The 17,902-nt window shown below is 49.4% G+C and overlaps 1 protein-coding gene across 4 annotated transcripts in view; it reads right to left on the bottom strand.

The window, feature by feature from the left end:
* Positions 1-15,870, bottom strand: part of UQCC1 (ubiquinol-cytochrome c reductase complex assembly factor 1) — a 52,569-nt gene extending 36,699 nt beyond the window's left edge. The window contains exons 1-5 of one of the 4 annotated variants that reach the window (XM_085878736.1): positions 14,846-15,865; positions 13,517-13,696; positions 4,168-4,266; positions 4,000-4,072; positions 3,565-3,606 (exon numbers count right to left, since the gene is read on the bottom strand). In XM_085878736.1, coding sequence (XP_085734862.1) covers positions 3,565-3,606; positions 4,000-4,072; positions 4,168-4,266; positions 13,517-13,696; positions 14,846-14,941 — 490 coding nt within the window. In that variant the 5' untranslated portion in view covers positions 14,942-15,865. Of the gene's footprint in view, positions 1-3,564; positions 3,607-3,999; positions 4,073-4,167; positions 4,267-13,516; positions 13,697-14,845 lie in introns of all 4 variants that reach the window. The other 3 variants (XM_085878738.1, XM_085878737.1, XM_085878739.1) reach the window with 3 other exon arrangements.
* Positions 15,871-17,902: the final 2,032 nt, after the last annotated feature.

Raw genomic sequence — 17,902 nt, 5'->3', positions numbered from 1 at the left:
CACCCGCAGGGTGACCCGTATCTTGCCAAAAGGTGACCACGTGTGACTTCTTTAAGGTCACACTGAGGTGAACAGAGCTGCTATCCACCAGGAGCGACTCCTTGAGGAATATCTGCCTACGAGAGATTCCGATGAGAATCGTTCTACAGAGTAACCATGAAAAATGTGTTTGCCTCATAACATCACCAAATGACGTCATAATGTCTCAAGCTTGACATATCTAGAAAGCACTCATCGAGGTGTTCAATTTGAGGTACTACACGATATGGTTCCTAAAACTTGAAAATTTGACCTTGGGGTCAAATATGTTTGACCTCAGGTGCTAACCATGAAGGTCAAGGCCAATCGCCACCAAAAACTAATCAGCTGAGTGCCAGACCATATACTACATTCCCATAAAGTTTGGAGACGATTAGATTAAAATTACTCAAAAAATAAGGGTTTCGTCGACTCCCCTGATTTGCGACAAAGTGACCTTGACCATAAAAATTTTATGCACTGAAAGGGACCTCTATAGGCCTCTGATATGCGAAGTTACAAAAATTTCCAATGATAACTGTGCTCTGCAGAGTGATTTATACGTGATTACAGACAAAAAAAAACCAAAAACATATGAAGGTCAAGGCCAATCACCACCAAAAATTAATCAGCTGAGCGCCAGACCATGAACTATATTCCCATGAAGTTTGAAGACGATCCGATCAAAATTACTCAAAAAATAAGGGTTTCGTCGACTCCCCTGATTTGCGACAAAGTGACCTTGACCTTTGACCTTGACCTTCAAAATTTTGTGCGCTGAAAGGCACCTCTATAGGCCTCTGATATGCGAAGTTACAAAAATTTCCAATGATAACTGTGCTCTGCAGAATTTTTTATACATGATTACAGACAAAAAAAACAAACAAACAAAAAAAAAAACATACAAGCTGACTAACATATCTTGCAAAAACTTCGTTTTGGCAAGATAAATATACAAAAAGACTATGGCACAGAATCCTGAAGACAAATGAAAATAAATACTGAACAACATGCAAAGTATCTCACCCTGAAAGCACCGAGAGAGAGGGAGACAGAGACAGACAGAGACAGACAGAGAGAGAGAGAGAGTGAAAGCACACGTGTGCGCACACAACCTAAACAACCCGTGCTGTCTGGTGGTTGCAAGCACGACTACAACAGTAAAAACATAGGGGAAATACCCCTGGGCGCTCACCTGGAAAAGGAAACCAGGGAGAACCACTGGTGGGCATGGTAGACCCACAAAATATGTAACAGAGAAGAAAGTAAATACCTATCGGTTTATTTTTCATGCCATGAACAAACTTTGGTACATCAAGGGTGATAAAGGTTGTGGTCAAGTTTCATCGAAATTGTGTGTGTGGTTTTGGAGATTAAAGGCAACCCCCCACCCCATAATCGCGCATGACAACAGGTCAACAAGCGTATTATGAGACTAAGGATTCGTTACTCCTCGGGTGTTGTTTCCCTGGTCTCTGTATATGCTCCGACTGAGGTGAATGATCTCACTGTGAAGGATGCATTCGATGCCACGCTCGAGTCTGTGGTTGATCAGTGCCCCAGGCGAGATATTCTTCTAATCTTGGGGGATTTCAATGTATCAACTGGAACTGAAAGGGATGGTTATGAGACATGTGTAGGTCGCCATGTGTCTGGAACTGCCAATGAGAATAGCACAAAATTTGTCTTTGCAAGAAGTTGTGGACTTAGGGTGGCTGGTTCATGGTTTCAGCACTCACAGGTTCATCGCTGGACTTTATTTCAACGTTGGTGGTGTGGCAAAGGAGATTGAACATGGGCTCGTTGATGGTCACTGGAAGATGATCCAGAACTGCAGGGTCTACCGGAGTGCTCAGTTCCTCAATACCGAACACAAGCTTGTTGTAGCAACTCTGAAATTACAGCTTAAATCCGGGAGAATGGTACCATCCCAGCCTCGGCTGGATGTTGGTAAGCTCAAGGATGAGAGGGTAGCTGAGGAGTTTGCGAACAGAGTGAGTGGGGATTTGGGGGGTCTGGGTGCTTTGGTAAATCCAGAAGAGTTGTGGAGTGCCTTCAACACCACTATGCTTGATGTTGCCGGTGGATGTCTTGGAACTCACCATAGGACGAAGAAGAATTTTGTCTCTCAAGGAACACTGGATACCATTGACCAGTCGCAGGGCCAGGCTTAACGGCAGAGCTGAGCTGTTCAGAGTTGAGGAGTAAAACTGTACGTGCGCTGAGGGAGGACAAGGAGGCCTGTGTGCGAGGAATCTGTGAGGGGGTAGAGAATCACCTGTGGCAAAGTGATTGTCCTGCTTACAAGGGAATTTGTGCATTGCATTCCTCCAAGCCCGTCCCTTGGTGTACTGCAGTTAAAGCAGAGGGTGGTGGACTCTTGACAGAGGAGTCTGAAGTGAAGACCTACTGGGCCGGTTACTTTGAACGGCTGTACGTGGCTAACCCACCAGCTATTGAGTTCGATGTCAGGGGTGTTACTATCCTTATTGCTGACCCTCCAATCAACTGTGATCAACCTTTGTTTGTGCAAACAGGCTGTGGTGAACTGTTTGAAATGGGGTCAAGCTCCTGGGATCTGTGGCATCCATGCTGAACTTCTCAAGGCTGGTGGAAATGCTGTACTCGTTATGTGCAGTTCTGTGCTCTGTATGGAACACAGGCATCATCCCAACTGACAGGAAGAGAGGCCTTGTTGTCCCTCTCTGGAAAAGGAAGGGTGATTGCCAGGACTGTAACAACTACCGAGGGGTTACGACTCTCAGCTTCAGGCCAGGTCTTGCTCGGATAATTATTGATAGGGTTCTCCACCATCTGCTTCACCACCAGCGACCAGAGCAGTCAGGTTTTACACCAAGGAGGTTCAAATGATCGACTGTATCCTTGCTCTTAGAGTACTCACCGAATGCAGATGAGAGTTTCAGCAGGGGCTGCTTGCAGCCGATATTGATCTCTGTAAAGAATTTGATTCAGTGAATCGGGATGCCCCCTGGAGGATTCTTGGTCTTCGTGGGGTGCCACCAAAACTGATCAATCTGATGTCTGAACTCTATTCTGGTACTGAGAGTGCTGTGAGATGTACTGAGAGTGCTGTGGTTGCAGCACATTGAAAAGCATCTCCAGGAGATGGGGACTGGCCAGGCATCTGCCTGGGGGATAGCCAGACACAGCAACGCGCTGCTCCGGCGCAGGCTCCCATACCTCACTTGACCCACCCCCCGCCCCCTCCCCACCTACATAAAGAGACGGAGGAAGCACCAACATCAGGGGCAAGAGACAAAGTAGAAGGAGATGGACAAACAAGAGATGTGGGTGGTTAAGAAAGAGGGGTAGGGGAGAATGCAGGAGGGTGGATAAGATGGGAAGCAAAGATCATGGTTTTGGATGGTGGGCGATCTGAGATGATGGTGAACAGCTGTCTTGAAGACGTAGAGGGAACAATGAGATTGAAGAGATTGTGGGAGTTGGTGCTACAAGTGGGGGGGGGAGAGAGTGGGGAATGAATGAGTGAAGGCGAGCCATGATCCTAGATTTTGCGAGTTTCACCTGAAGGGGGCTGCTCGTGGACTGCGTGTGCCCTGCAGAAACCTAGGGTGTGGGTGAACAAAGCACGGAAAGAGCAGAGGATGCAACACCAGAAAGGAGAAGGAAGAAGACAGAGCCCACTGACGTGTCTGCAATGGCTAAGTAATAGGCCCATAAACAAAGCTTCATCACGGGAGATTCTAATGATCTTGAAAGCTTTGATGTGAACCAAAAATGCAAGACCCTTTGCAAAGCTCATAACATCTAATGATAATCAATCTCTGCTGTTGTAATCCAACTACCCCACCCTCACCCCACACTGCCTCTCCCCCTCCCCCAAATGAGACAAGAAGAAAAAGATTTCAATAAAAGGTAAATCCAATAAACCTTATTCAAAAAAATGTTTTGGCAATGTTCAGGGAAAATCATGGCATATAATAATCCAACTCTACTCACGCTTTACAAACTGCTCAAAGACCACATCCTCCACACAGCAAGTGTACATGCGCAGAGCAGCAATTCTGAGTTTCTGTTAAACATAGTTGACAATTATCAGCCAAAGTTCCAACAACTGATCCAGAAGGATCACAGAGTAAAAGTATGCGCTGAAAACAAAGGACTTACCCATTTGCTGTGCCTCATTGGGCCGATGACCCCAAAAGCTTCAATAATTCGTGCGAAGACACCCAATTTGTTAGTTTCCATCCTCTTGAAACCAGGAAGCTGCAAGGAAGAACCGAAGCCTGTATGAATGTGGAACATTACAGCGAGCCAACCTGTCCAATCTCTTTGTAAGTTTGGATGTTCTTCCAGGAAAGTCAAATGCTAGAGAAGGTTGATTACGAAAAATAAATTTTAATAATACAATACATGCATGCAGCAAGAAAGGAGAGTGATCACACCATCATGGATGTGCACTAAATATTAAGGTGGATTCACACTGAAAAGTTACTTTGGACCAAATCCGAAGTTTTGAGAGTGATGCCGTGGGTGAAACGAAGTTAGTAAGTAAAGTTTCAGGCCAATTAATCCACCTGGCACCATGGATTGGAGGTACGGATTAAATCTGTGTGAACCCGGGACAAGCATTTTGTCTAGTGGAACTAACTCCCGACGCGAGGTTGCCGTTTACCTGGATTCCAGTGGCTATGGCAACAATGTGATTGACAACCTCACGGCGTCAGCAAGTTAGCTTCCTGAAACCAGGCCCGTATGAAATATTTTCAAGTGAACACAAAAGTTTACTCGGGACCAAATTTTTCAGAATTTAATACGGACGAGTTAAGGACTGGGTGTAGAAACAACTTCAATAAGTCTGAAGAAAAGATTTTAAGCACAAAGGAATTTTTGTTGTTGTTTGGCAACCAGAGAGCTCTTTTGGACACAAAGCCATTACGACAGAGGGACAGGATCCATTTTTGGGGTTGGATGAAATAATACTGTGACGTCCACGGGACTTGAACAGTCCCGCCAACGTAGAATGAGCCGAAACGATGGAGGCGGTTTATTTATTTAGAACCCAAACATGGCGGTTCTAATCGCTCTACCGCAAACGGGACGAGGAAGGTGGCACGAGTCACTTTTCACTGAGTTGATGATGTTTATTTGTTTTTTCTTATTAACCAGAAATAACAAGACTCGGCAAGAAGAGGGATCCGGGTTGATTCGACGGGATGGTGTGGGATCGGGCGTGGGGAAAAACACAGACAATTCCAATGAATATACAGATCTCAAACCCTCTAAGGTGCCAAGCACACACACACACACACACACACACACACACACACACACACACACACACACACACACACACACACACACACACACACACACACACACACACACACACACACACACACCGTAGCTATTTCTGTTGGTCAGGCTGGACCGTGGTGTGGACGCAACTGTCCCTGGATCGTTACGTGACAATTATCATTTCCCCCTTGAAGAAATGAACATTTACTAGACAACTTATCACCACTGAATTGCTACTTATTACATCGAGATCCTGGTAAACTCGAACAGCATGGCATACCTAATTAAACATCCTAATTACCCTTTGAATGCATACCCCCCCCCTCAAACGTAACACTGCCCCCTCCTCTGGTACCGCAGCTCCTGCAATGTATATCACAGGCGCTACCGTACCAGCCTTAACACTTACTGACTCACACCTAATTAACCTAACGAAATAAAGTAGGAGGGGCAATGGGCAGCGAGTCGCAGCTAACTTACCTATCCTGCTTAATGTACTACCCCCTTATGGCCTTATCCTCGCCTAAACAATCATTCGTTTTTTTTATTTTTATTTTATTTCATCACATGAGAGCACTGAGCGAAGTTGCACTCCATCTTCTGGATCATTGCTCTTGCCCAACACTCTTCCAGTGATCTGGGGAGGGGAAACAAAAGGTTCCACAAAAAGACAACACTTATACTTTACATTCCTACTCTAAGCCTTAACGACACTATTCACAGGATACTTACACTTGACCGCCTCCCCCAGTGGATGCTAATAGACCCAGCGTTACCTGGGGAGCCAATTTTCAAATTTGCTTGCCCCAAAATTATGCGGACATCATGCCCTTGCTGCACATGTCAAGTTGTGCGGGATCGAGTGGGACTCATACATCTTCACAACACTCACACCATGGTCATCATCACATTTCTAGGTCATGGTCCTCATTTTAATCATGCAGGCTGAATCCCGTCGTGGCCGTGGGGTGGGTTACCACAAGATGATGGGGGCGTCTCAGGTGCAACCATGCCCACAGGTAAGCTTTAGTCCAACCCGGACGTTTCTCCGCCCCGCTCCCTTTGATTCCCTCCCCCCTGGTAGCCATCAGCTCTAATATCGTACAACACTGGAAGGGGTCTCACTGGCTCCTCTGGCCTTCCTGGGTCGCCAAGGTCCTACCCGCCTTGGTCGCCCAACCAGACCCTCTCCCAGTTGGCTCCAGACACTGTCACCATTAGCCACCAGGTGGTGAATCTCCTTGAAGGGGGTCGCAATTCACGCTCACCGTGAGCTTCAGCAATCCCTATGGACAAGCACATCATCCCCACCCACAAAACCTACATGACTCCCACACCCCATCGGCCTTACATGTGACACCGGCATTTCTAACACTTCGCCGACCATGACCTTCCCTGTTACCACACCATGTCCAATAAAAAATCAACGTGTGCACCATACATTTCACTTTTTAACTTGAAACAACTCACACAGCACTTCTCACCCGATCCACGCACCAGCCATTGGACAGCCACTTGTGCCCGCTTTGTTACCAATTACCCACTGTCCCGATTGTCACTCTAAAACCCAGCAGAACTTACAAACCCATGCCAATATTTCCCACAATTCATTTTTTTCCACCAAAGGAGGGCACTTCGCCACAATCTCAGCAGCCGAACATGGCCGTATATGCTCAGCCCAATCTAGTCTCCCCGACCCCCGACAGTGATCTCTGGACCCGACCTATGAAAGGGCATCTCGGATAGACCTGGCGGTTCAGCAGGAGGATTCACCCTCTCCGAGTCTAAAAGTCTATTGGAGGGTCCCTCCATCGCCGGGTACCGGCAATATCGTTGCATGTGTCCTCTTCGCCCGCACCGGAAACAACTCCCCATAAAAGGCCCCCGTGAGCATCGGTGAAATGTCTCTTCCGGTTCCGGACCCCCTCGGCCATAATCGAATTGCTCTATTGGCTGGGCTGGACCCCACCGCTTTGGCGCACTAACTACCGGATTACCCTTTATCAAACTTGACAGTTTCTGGCAAATTTCCTGAAACATTTGGGTAATGCCAATTTCTCCCAGCCCCCCTCCCTGATCCTGGATCTCCGCCTGTCGGATCGTCACCGATGGCCTCTCTGGAACCCGACCCGGCCGACTCCACGAGGCCAGCCTGGCCGCGCACTCGGCCGCTCGGTGCACGGTGGGTGGATCCTGTAGCTCCACTAGCGCTCGGACCTCAGGGTCAGGAAGAGCAGCTAAAAATTTCTCAAGTGCCAGTCTGTCCCATGCCTCCACTGCAAGGTCCCGATACGCGATCCTGACTGATTGGTAAATGTCCTGTGCCAGCTCCTGCACTGTCTCACCTGGCTTTAATCTGCGGTGCTGGAGCTGGGCCCGCACCAGATCACAGTTCGCTGCAAACCCAAACCGACGGCTCAACACCTCGCAAATGTGGGAGCTGGTCAACATCCCCTCCGTGATCACGTTTAACACATCTGCGGCTGGTCCCCGCAACGTTGCCACCAAATTCCCTGTACGTTCCCGCTCATTCCACCCGTTTAGTCGGGAAATACACTCAAATTGCGTCAGAAAAGCTTCAAGGCTCCCTAACCCGTCAAAATTTACCAGGGGGATCACTTTTACGGTGGCCCGCTTCTCAGTTTCTCCCTTGTCCGAATCCAGCCCAGGGATCAAACACCCTTGTGGCTGCGTATCCAATTTCGGAGCCCACTGTGGCCAAAGATGTTTTGTGGTGAGGGTCTCATGGGTCAATTTTGCCTCCTTTTTTTTTGTATACCTTGGTCGAGGCTCGTATGAGAGCTAACACACAACTCACAGCAAGGAGGCATGAGACAAGAGGGGCGGGAGTGGAAGGGACAAAACAGTGGGGAACAGACACATTAGGTGAACTGTGGAAGGGAGAGGGATGGGGATGGGATGGGGAACATGGCGAAGAGAAGATGGACATTTCAGGGACTTTCAGGAAGGAAAGCAGGAGAAATGAAGGAAGTGGGCTTGGGTGGATTATCGGGGGTAGAAAAGATCGAGGATTTGGATGGGGGAAGATAAGAGGTGGTGGTGAACAGCTGTTTTGAAAGCCTGGAGGGAAGAATGGGAAAGAATAGAGTGAGGAAGTTTATTCCAAAGGTGGGAAAAAAAGAGGAATGAAAGAGTGAAGATGAGCAGTGATTCGTGATTTTGGTAGTTTTACCAGAAGGGGGTTGTTGGCGGATCTTGAGCGCCCTGTGGAAATGTGGTGGGGACAAATCGCAGAGAGAGCAGGGGGGGCAAGGCTGGAGAGGAGTCGGTAGAAGACAGAAAGACCACCGACCAACCTGCGGTGATTGAGTGAGAGGCCCAAAGACTTAGCTTCATTGCGTGAGATGCCGATGATCTTAAATGCCCTGGTTTCGACAGCGTGAAGCCGAGAAAGGTGGGAGGCAGGAGCACCAGCCCAGAGGGGAGAGCAGTACTCCATCAGGCTACGGACAAAAGCTTTGTAAGTGGTCAGGAGCTCAAGAGGGCCGAGGAAGGACTTAGCACGACGGAGGATTCCCAGTCGGCGACTGGCTTTTGAGGCGAGGTTGGAAATGTGACTTTCCCAGGAAAGGTCATGGCAGATAGTGAGACCTAGAAGCTTGAAAGAAAAGACTTCTTCCAGAGGATTGTTGAGAAAGTGGATGGGGGGGTTTTGTAAACGGTCCTTTCGAAGAGACATAGTGAGAGTGTGAGATTTGTCTGGATTGAAAGACATGTTCCACGTGTTGGACCAGTTTGTGATTTTATCCAGATCTGCAGTGAGCGAACAAGCTGCTGCTTGCCGGTCTGAGGGATGACAGATGGTACGGCAGAGGGTGGAGTCGTCGGCAAAGAGAAATAGAGGATTTTCCAGAGAGTCCGAGAGATCATTGATGAAAACCAGAAAAGAACAGGGCCTAGAACGCTACCTTGAGGAACTCCAGCCTGCACAGGAAGAGGGGATGAAAGAACTCCATTTAGGGCCACACGTTGACTGCGACAGGAGAGGAAGTCTGCGAGCCATGAATGGAGATGGCCTTGAATACCATGGAAAGAGAGTTTGGTGAGTAGGGCAGGGTGCCAGACTGTGTCAAAAGCACGTGATATGTCCAGGGATACGGCTCGGATTTCCTGTCTGGCATTAAGGACCTCCATCCATTGATGGGAGAGCAGAAGCAGCATATCCAGGGTAGAGTGACCAAGTCTGAAACCAAATTGATGATTGGAACGTTGAATGGACGTTCCAATCGTTGAATGGACCGATTCACCTCTTCCCGCAGGATCTTCTGGGCCCGCACAACCTCCTCCAAGGCTCCGTCGCGAGTTTGTAGCTGCTCCTCAACCAACCCGGACACTCTACTTACAAAAGACAGCTCTACCAGGCCTTTATCCAAGACTTCATCTTGGCTCATAATTTTATCTTGTTCATCCAAACGAGCCTCCAATCCTTTTACCTCCTCCGCTAAATTCATCCCTTGCTTCCTCAGCTCTCCCCACTCTTCAACTTGCAGCTGCATACGAGCATCCACACAGGCACGATGACGTTCCAGGCTTTCATCCACTTTATCAACCCGAATGTTCGTTGCATCAATTTTATCTACCAATTTTTTCCGTATATTTTCCCCCTCCAATGTAATTTCTACCTTTGTTTCCTCCAATCTATCCTCGAATTTACTTTGTATTTCCCCCAATTTAACATCCACACACTCCTGCATCTCAGTTTTCATTTTCTCCATCTTTTCCCCCAATTCATCCCTCATTAAATCAATCCGTGCACCCAACTGTACCCCCATTACCCCCAATTGATCTGTCATTTCTGCCCTCTGTGTCACGAATTGATTTTCCATTTGTGCCGTCATTTCTGCCCTCTGTGTCACGAATTGATTTTCCATTTGTGCCGTCATTTCTGCCATTTGTGCCCCCTGTGCCGTCATTTTTGCCCCCTGTGCTGTAATTGCACTCATTAAACGTTCCAACATTGTCCAGATCGTCATCGTGCCGGTTTCCGGCGCTGCCGGCTCCGTTACGGGCGATGAAGCACGGTCCACGCTCGGAATGGGGGAGGTTCCAACCCTACCCCCGTCTCTCCCTTCTTCCCCCGACTCGCTGCCAGACACGTGGCCTTCCTCCTCAAACATCTGCACATCCGCCATGGTGCAGAAGTCCCGTTTGCCGCCAATTAATTTAAATTTGAAAAATCCCGCCAAAATTTTCCCGCGCTTTTCTGTAGTAATTTTATATTCCAATTCGTGGCGAGATTTTAATCCTGGTATATAATTTAGAGGGGTTCGAACATCCAACACCCTGACACCAATGTGACGTCCACGGGACTTGAACAGTCCCGCCAACGTAGAATGAGCCGAAACGATGGAGGCGGTTTATTTATTTATAACCCAAACATGGCGGTTCTAATCGCTCTACCGCAAACGGGACGAGGAAGGTGGCACGAGTCGCTTTTCACTGAGTTGATGATGTTTATTTGTTTTTATTACTAACCAGAAATAACAAAACTCGGCAATAAGAGGGATCCGGGGCGATTCGACGGGATGGTGTGGGATCGGGCGTGGGGAAAACACAGACAATTCCAATGAATATACAGATCTCAAACCCTCTAAGGCGCCAAGCACGCACGCACGCACGCACGCACGCACACACACACGCACACACACACGCACACACACACGCACACACACACGCACACACACACGCACACACACAGTAGCTATTTCTGGTGGTCAGGCTGGACCGTGGTGTGGACGCAACTGTCCCTGGATCGGCGTCGAACGAGCTGGCCTTGCTCTCGTCAGGGGGGCAGGAGAAACCGTGGTGCTGTCGACCTCCTGGTCCTGGCCCAAGTCCGCTCACAGCCACCAGGGAACCAGTTCTGGCGCCAAGTTGCGAGCAAGAGAGGGAGGCAGGTCCACCCGCCGTTCGACCCCGTACTCCGAGTCAGCAGAACCCCAGAGCCAACCAAGGTGAGGCACGAGGCTCAGCAAGGCTCCAGGACACGATGAAGAACACGATCGAATCAGCACAACAACAAGTATGCTTCCCGCGCAACAGCCTCCACACCAAAAAAAAACGATCTTTTTGTGTCGATCTTCTTCCTCTTCTTTTTCGACCCCGAACAGAACCTTTTTATCCTTGGTCCTCGTCACTTCCAATCGAGCCGTTTATTGGCCCACCGCCGTCGCCTTCCGCCAATCGTGATCACGGGGCGGAGCCATCCGCTGCACTGTCCTGTGACGTCATGGCCAGTCTCCAGAGAATACCAAAAGGGGTTTACGCAGACACACTTACCCTATCCCGTGTCCCTATCTAATTACGTGACAATTATCATTTCCCCCTTGAAGAAATGAACATTTACTAGACAACTTATCACCACTGAATTGCTACTTATTACATCGAGATCCTGGTAAACTCGAACAGCATGGCATACCTAATTAAACATCCTAATTACCCTTTGAATGCATACCCCCCCCCTCAAACGTAACAATACTCTGGGTTTAATTGTCTCTAACCAATCTTTGAATAGTTAATGCATCAACTGTGAAACAGAACCCTTTGAGCAGTGCAATTCAGTTTCATGCATTGTTCTTTCTGCAGCATGCATGCCAGAGTAAGAGACCATCAATTTGTTATGTAAGCAACGGCTGAATTTCACACTCTCTTCCACATGCTCAATACAAGCCCCCCCCCCCTGACTCGCAACTCCGATCAAACTCCTTTTCATCCTCTCCCCATACCCCTTGACCTTCATCTTTAGTTCACCTGGACTTTAGTCTGGTGAGTTTATGTGATCGAGCAGTGCCCGTAGGTGAGTGAGTTAGCTAGTGAGTCTGTAAACACTTCAGTCATTATTGCTTGAACCAGACAAACTATTTTGATGAAACTTGGCCAAAAGCTTCAAATCTGATGCCCAACGAAGGTGTCTTGACCACATCAAAATCAGCACTCATTAAGGGGATCTACAGTGGGGGTTTTTTTTGACACCCCCAAAATAGGTATTTGCTCTCTTCTCTGAAACAACAACACACAATTTTGATAAAATTTGACCACAACCTCCATCTGTATCAGAGTTTGGTCACGGCATTAAAAAAATAAAAATAATTTAAAAAAATCTAAAAAAGAATCAGGGTCCAAGTCGGTCTGCCGGGGGGTCTGAGTGACTTGCTTTTGATCCAAGTGAAATTCAGGACGTGCAGTCCTATTTTTAATCCTCATCCTCACTCTTTTGCATCTTTTCCTCCAATCTTTCCTCCAATCCTAATTTCACTGGGCTAGCAGGATGGCCTGTAGGTATGCACACTGGCCTCTAAGCTGTCTAACCTGGGTTTGAATCCTGGCTCAACTATAAACTGTCATCCTCGCATTTCACAGGCAGGGCTATTCATCAATGTGTGCTCGCCGTCCCAAGAATGGCCATTAAACTGGGCGTCCCGTCTGCCGACATTAGTTTGTGGATGATAAAGATCCCACGGTGTCCTTCACAAAGATGCGAGCAATTGCTGGCACCATGAACAAAAAAAAAAAAAATTCTAAAATTCCTGCCGTAACCTTACATTCCCCCTGTCCCAAGGGAATGAAGTACAAATGGGTCACTGCACCCCTGAGATGGGCATGTGGATTTGTAGTAGTATTCGTTTGACCCACCTTCACCATGTATACATATTATATGGCCCAAATTGGATAATCTCAGACAAGAAAACCTCTCACTCCATTTTATTCACGTTTCCCAAAACACATCACTGCCTTCTTCTTCTTCTTTTGTATGCAGCACAAGGCTGTGAGTGGCATCATTGGCTGGGGACATGGCTGTGCAAGATGCAACGCCCCTATACGTTAGGGCAGGAATTTGGAATTTGTCCAGGGTGCCTGCAATAGCTCGCCTACTCTTCCTGAAGGGCACTGTGGGATATTTAAAGTCTAGCCAATGCTGGCAGTCGAGTTTAACATCCATCCAAGGAATGGCACAGACATCGATGACTCGCCCTGTCTGTGAGACACCAGGGTGACAGTTTGTATCTTGGCTGAGATTGAAATCCAGGATCGACGCTCAGAGTCGAGTCTGTATACTGCTACGTCAGCCCACAGCACTACCATTCGTTACATCGAAAAAGTTTCAGCGCACAACCCAAATATCAACATTCAAAAATGTACCCATCGTGTTACGAACTCTGCAAAACGTATTGAGAATCCAATACGCAAGCTCATGTACCTTGGTGGTGGTGATGGCGGTGGTGGCAGCGGTGGTGGTAGTGTGTACACAGTGGCTTGATGGTGCATTGATGCACAGAGGAGGGTGGTTTTTTGAGACATACTGCTCTGAGGAGAACCAAGCAGAGCTTGGGCTGCAGCAAGGCAGGAAACCGTGTTCTCTCACCACCAGCTGGGTCGGCTGAAGGAGGTAAAAATAAATCTCATTCACCATTTAACACGTAAACAAACCACAACCACATTACTCTTCTTCATTGCCCAACTGAAGGCTGCTTCAAAACAGGAGCCGCATGTGTTGGAGGATGGTTGTCAAGGATGTCACACACGAGTCGAGGAACTCGGCACGTCCATGGAACCACCTCTGTGCATGTGTGGTTCTTCTCCTCCTCCAACCTCAACCCGTGGAAATGTCGACGTTTTCAACAAACCCATCCTCGTGTCCATGATTCGCAGGAGTGGTCCCTCCATCGTGCCTGTATTATATCCCAACTCAATATACTACTTGAACAACCACAATTATTTCCACTTTATGGGTATAGCTTGTTGGCCAAAGTCATTCACGAACTGGCTGGACAGGTTTGACGTTTGAATGAAGGTGACTTTGGCGGACATTTGCAATTTGTTCAGGGTGGTGGCAGTCGTATCGGTGTTTCAGCCCCCAAAAAGTTGCCTGCTGAGCAAATGAGGAGTATCGATCAAGTTATGTCGAGCAGACGCTAGTGCTAGCAGACGAGACAGCCGGATTAACGTCCGTCCTTGGTGATGCAACACCCTGCAATCGAAGCACCAATCGGACAGTTCACAACCAGGTCGAACCCACAAGAGACAGCTGAAAGACAAGTGCGCTACGTCCGCACTACCCCGGCAGACAAACCTCAACTACATCCTCGCCTTCCCCAAAGCACGAAGCGAGTGTTACGATCGATCTGACAGGGAGCAGCACACAATGACCTAGCCTGTAATTATACAGTGAGACGTGTAGTATATAAAATCGTCAACCACTGAAAGTACACGCTCACAGGACAGCCGGCTTCACGTCCTCACATTCAGCTTCAGGGTGTGGCGGCTCCTGCTGGCAGGAACTTCATCACGAGGGAAGTTTTCAGTCAAATTCAACTCAATCGGGATTCCAACGTCGGACCGGACAGTTCAATGAAGGAGGCAAGTGGTGAAACAGCGGTGGTGGAACCAGAACCACCTTGTTGATGGGTTCGTTGTGCAGCACGCCTCACGGAAAGGGTTCGACATGACATCGAATTACTCAGTAATTAGGCCTTTGCTTGGTTATCTCAAGTAAACGACTGTAAATGATTAAAACACCGAGACGCACCTTATCAAAAAGGCTGCTCCAGGGATATGTGGCCAGGCCTGTCAAGGATCGTCTCATCCCGGACAGCCGAACCACAGCAGCTGCCGTGGGCCCCATTTTTAGTCTCACGAGTCACCTTCAAAACTCTTCTTCTTTTTCGTTAAGAATTTGAATGGCGTTTTCACAGTCGCCACGCTCTAGATAGGCCACGAGCCGAAACACCTCGCAGAAAAAGGACGCCCATCGATGACGTTCCGACGTACTTGATATCGCTTGTCCCGTTGATTCAGCGAATTTTAATACCGTTTTACAGAGTCGACGAGGCCTTTGGTTCAACGGGATTTTCAATTTCCAGTAAGTGAAACCAACCAATCAGCATCTCTCGAATCCGCCGCAAGAGGCGTGATCGGACTCCCTCTGACAGTAAACGTACAGTAAACGTACAGTAAACGTACAGTAAACGTATAAATCTCCGGAATCATGATCCAAACTCGTAATATTGGTTGTTGTGGTTTATAGGGTGAGCCCATAACTTGTTCTCTGCCCTTAAAACGTCACATTCCTAAAATATATAAAACTATTTCGTCATCATATTATTGGTCACAATGATTATAAACGAGAAAATACCACCACCAATCACTTCACTTCACCACCACCATGCTTCACCACCACCATGCTTCACTTCACCACCAGTCTTCACCACCACGTCACTTCACCACCACCAGCATTCTTCACCACTATGTCACTTCACTTCACCACCACCATGCTTCACCACCACCAGTCGCTTCACTTCACCACCACCAGTCGCTTCACTTCACCACCACTACGCTTCACTTCACCACCACGCTTTGCTTCACCACCACCATGCTTCACTTCACCATCACCACGCTTCACCACCAGTCGCTTCACTTCACCACCACCAGTCGCTTCACTTCACCACCACCATGCTTCACCACCACCAGTCGCTTCACTTCACCACCACTCGTCTTCACCACCATCACGCTTCACCACCACCAATCGCTTCACTTCACCACCACGCTTTACCACCAGTCACTTCACTTCACCACCACCACGCTTCACCACCACCACCACCACCAGTCTGCACCCCCACCAGCCGCTTCACTCCACCACGCTTCACCACCAGTCGCTTCACTTCACCACCACCACGCTTCACCACCACCATGCTTCACTTCACCAACAGTCTTCACCACCATGTCACTTCACCACCACCAGCAGTCTTCACCACCATGTCGCTTCACTTCACCACCACCATGCTTCACCACCACTAGTCGCTTCGCTTCACCACCACCACGCTTTGCTTCACCATCACCACGCTTCACCACCAGTCGCTTCACTTCACCACCTCCAGTCGCTTCACTTCACCACCACCATGCTTCACCACCACCAGTCTCTTCACTTCACCACCACTCGTCCTCACCACCACCAATCGCTTCACTTCACCACCATGCTTCACCACCACCAGTCTTCACCACCACCATGCTTCACCACCATCTGTCTTCACCACCACCACCACCACCAGTCAGTCGCTTCACTTCACCACCACGCTTCACTTCACCACCACCAGTCTTCACCACCACCACGCTTCACCACCACCAGTCGCTTCACTGACGGATATGCTAAAGGGGGGGGGAAGGAAAACAGGAGGAAAGAGGGAGAGAATGGGGGGGGGGAGAAAAACAGGAGGAAAGAGGGAGAGAAGGGGGAGGGGGGAAGCGGAGAGAGGGGAGGGGAAAAGCGGAGAGGGGGAGGGGGGAGGGGGGAAGCAGAGAGAGTGAAGAGGTGGAGAGGAAAAAGAAGAGGAATGGAAAAGTGAAGATGTGGAGAGGAAAAACAGAGAAGAGGAAGGGAGAGAAGAGGGAGGGAGAGAGAAGAGGGAGGGAGAGAGAAGAGGGAGGGAGAGAAGAGGGAGGGAGAGAAGAGGGAGGGAGAGAAGAGGGAGGGAGAGAGAGAAGAGGCAGGGAGGGAGAGAAGAGGGAGGGAGAGAGAGGGAGGGAAAGAAGATGGAGGGAGAGGGAGGGAGAGAAGAGGGAGGCAAAGAAGAGGGAGGGAGAGAAGATGGAGGGAGAGAAAAGAGGGAGGGAGAGAAAAGAGGGAGGGAGAGAAAGAGGGAGGGAGAGAAAAGAGGGAGGGAGGGAGAGAAGAGGGAGGGAGGGAGAGAAGAGGGAGGGAGGGAGAGAAGAGGGAGGGAGGGAGAGAAGAGGGAGGGAGGGAGAGGGAGGGAGAGGGGAGGGAGAGGGGAGGGAGAGGGGAGGGAGAGAAGAGGGAGGGAGGGAGAGAAGAGGGAGGGAGGGAGAGAAGAGGGAGGGAGGGAGAGAAGAGGGAGAGAAGAGGGAGGGAGGGAGAGGGGAGGGAGAGAAGAGGGAGGGAGGGAGAGGGGAGGGAGAGAAGAGGGAGGGAGGGAGAGGGGAGGGAGAGAAGAGGGAGGGAGGGAGAGGGGAGGGAGAGAAGAGGGAGGGAGGGAGAGGGGAGGGAGAGAAGAGGGAGGGAGGGAGAGGGGAGGGAGAGAAGAGGGAGGGAGGGAGAGGGGAGGGAGAGAAGAGGGAGGGAGGGAGAGGGGAGGGAGAGAAGAGGGAGGGAGGGAGAGAAGAGGGAGAGAAGAGGGAGAGAGGGAGAGAAGAGGGAGAGAGAGAAGAGGGAGGGAGAGAGAGAAGAGGGAGGGAGGGAGAGAAGAGGGAGGGAGGGAGAGAAGAGGGAGAGAGAGAAGAGGGAGGGAAAGAAGAGGGAGGGAAAGAAGAGGGAGGGAAAGAAGATGGAGGGAGAGAAGATGGAGGGAGGGAAGAGGGAGGGAGAGGGAGGGAGGGAAGAGGGAGGGAGAGGGAGGGAGGGAAGAGGGTGGGAGAGAGAGGGAGGGAGGGAAGAGGGAGGGAGAGAGAGGGAGGGAGGGAAGAGGGAGGGAGAGAGAGGGAGGGAGAGAGAGGGAGGGAGAGAGATGGAGGGAGAGGGAGGGAGAGAAAAGGGAGGGATAGAAGAGGGAGGGAGAGAAGAGAAAGAGAAGAGGAGGGAGGGGGAGGGAGAGAGAGGAGGAGGGGGGAGGGAGGGGAGGGAGAGAGAGGAGGA

This window comes from Eptatretus burgeri, chromosome 4 (genome assembly GCF_056783735.1).
Source record: "Eptatretus burgeri isolate ZD-2024b chromosome 4, Ebu_testis_v1, whole genome shotgun sequence".
NCBI classification, from domain to species: domain Eukaryota; kingdom Metazoa; phylum Chordata; class Myxini; order Myxiniformes; family Myxinidae; genus Eptatretus; species Eptatretus burgeri.
Note: the sequence above shows the minus strand (reverse complement) of the source record. Positions and strands in the feature narration are given on the sequence as shown.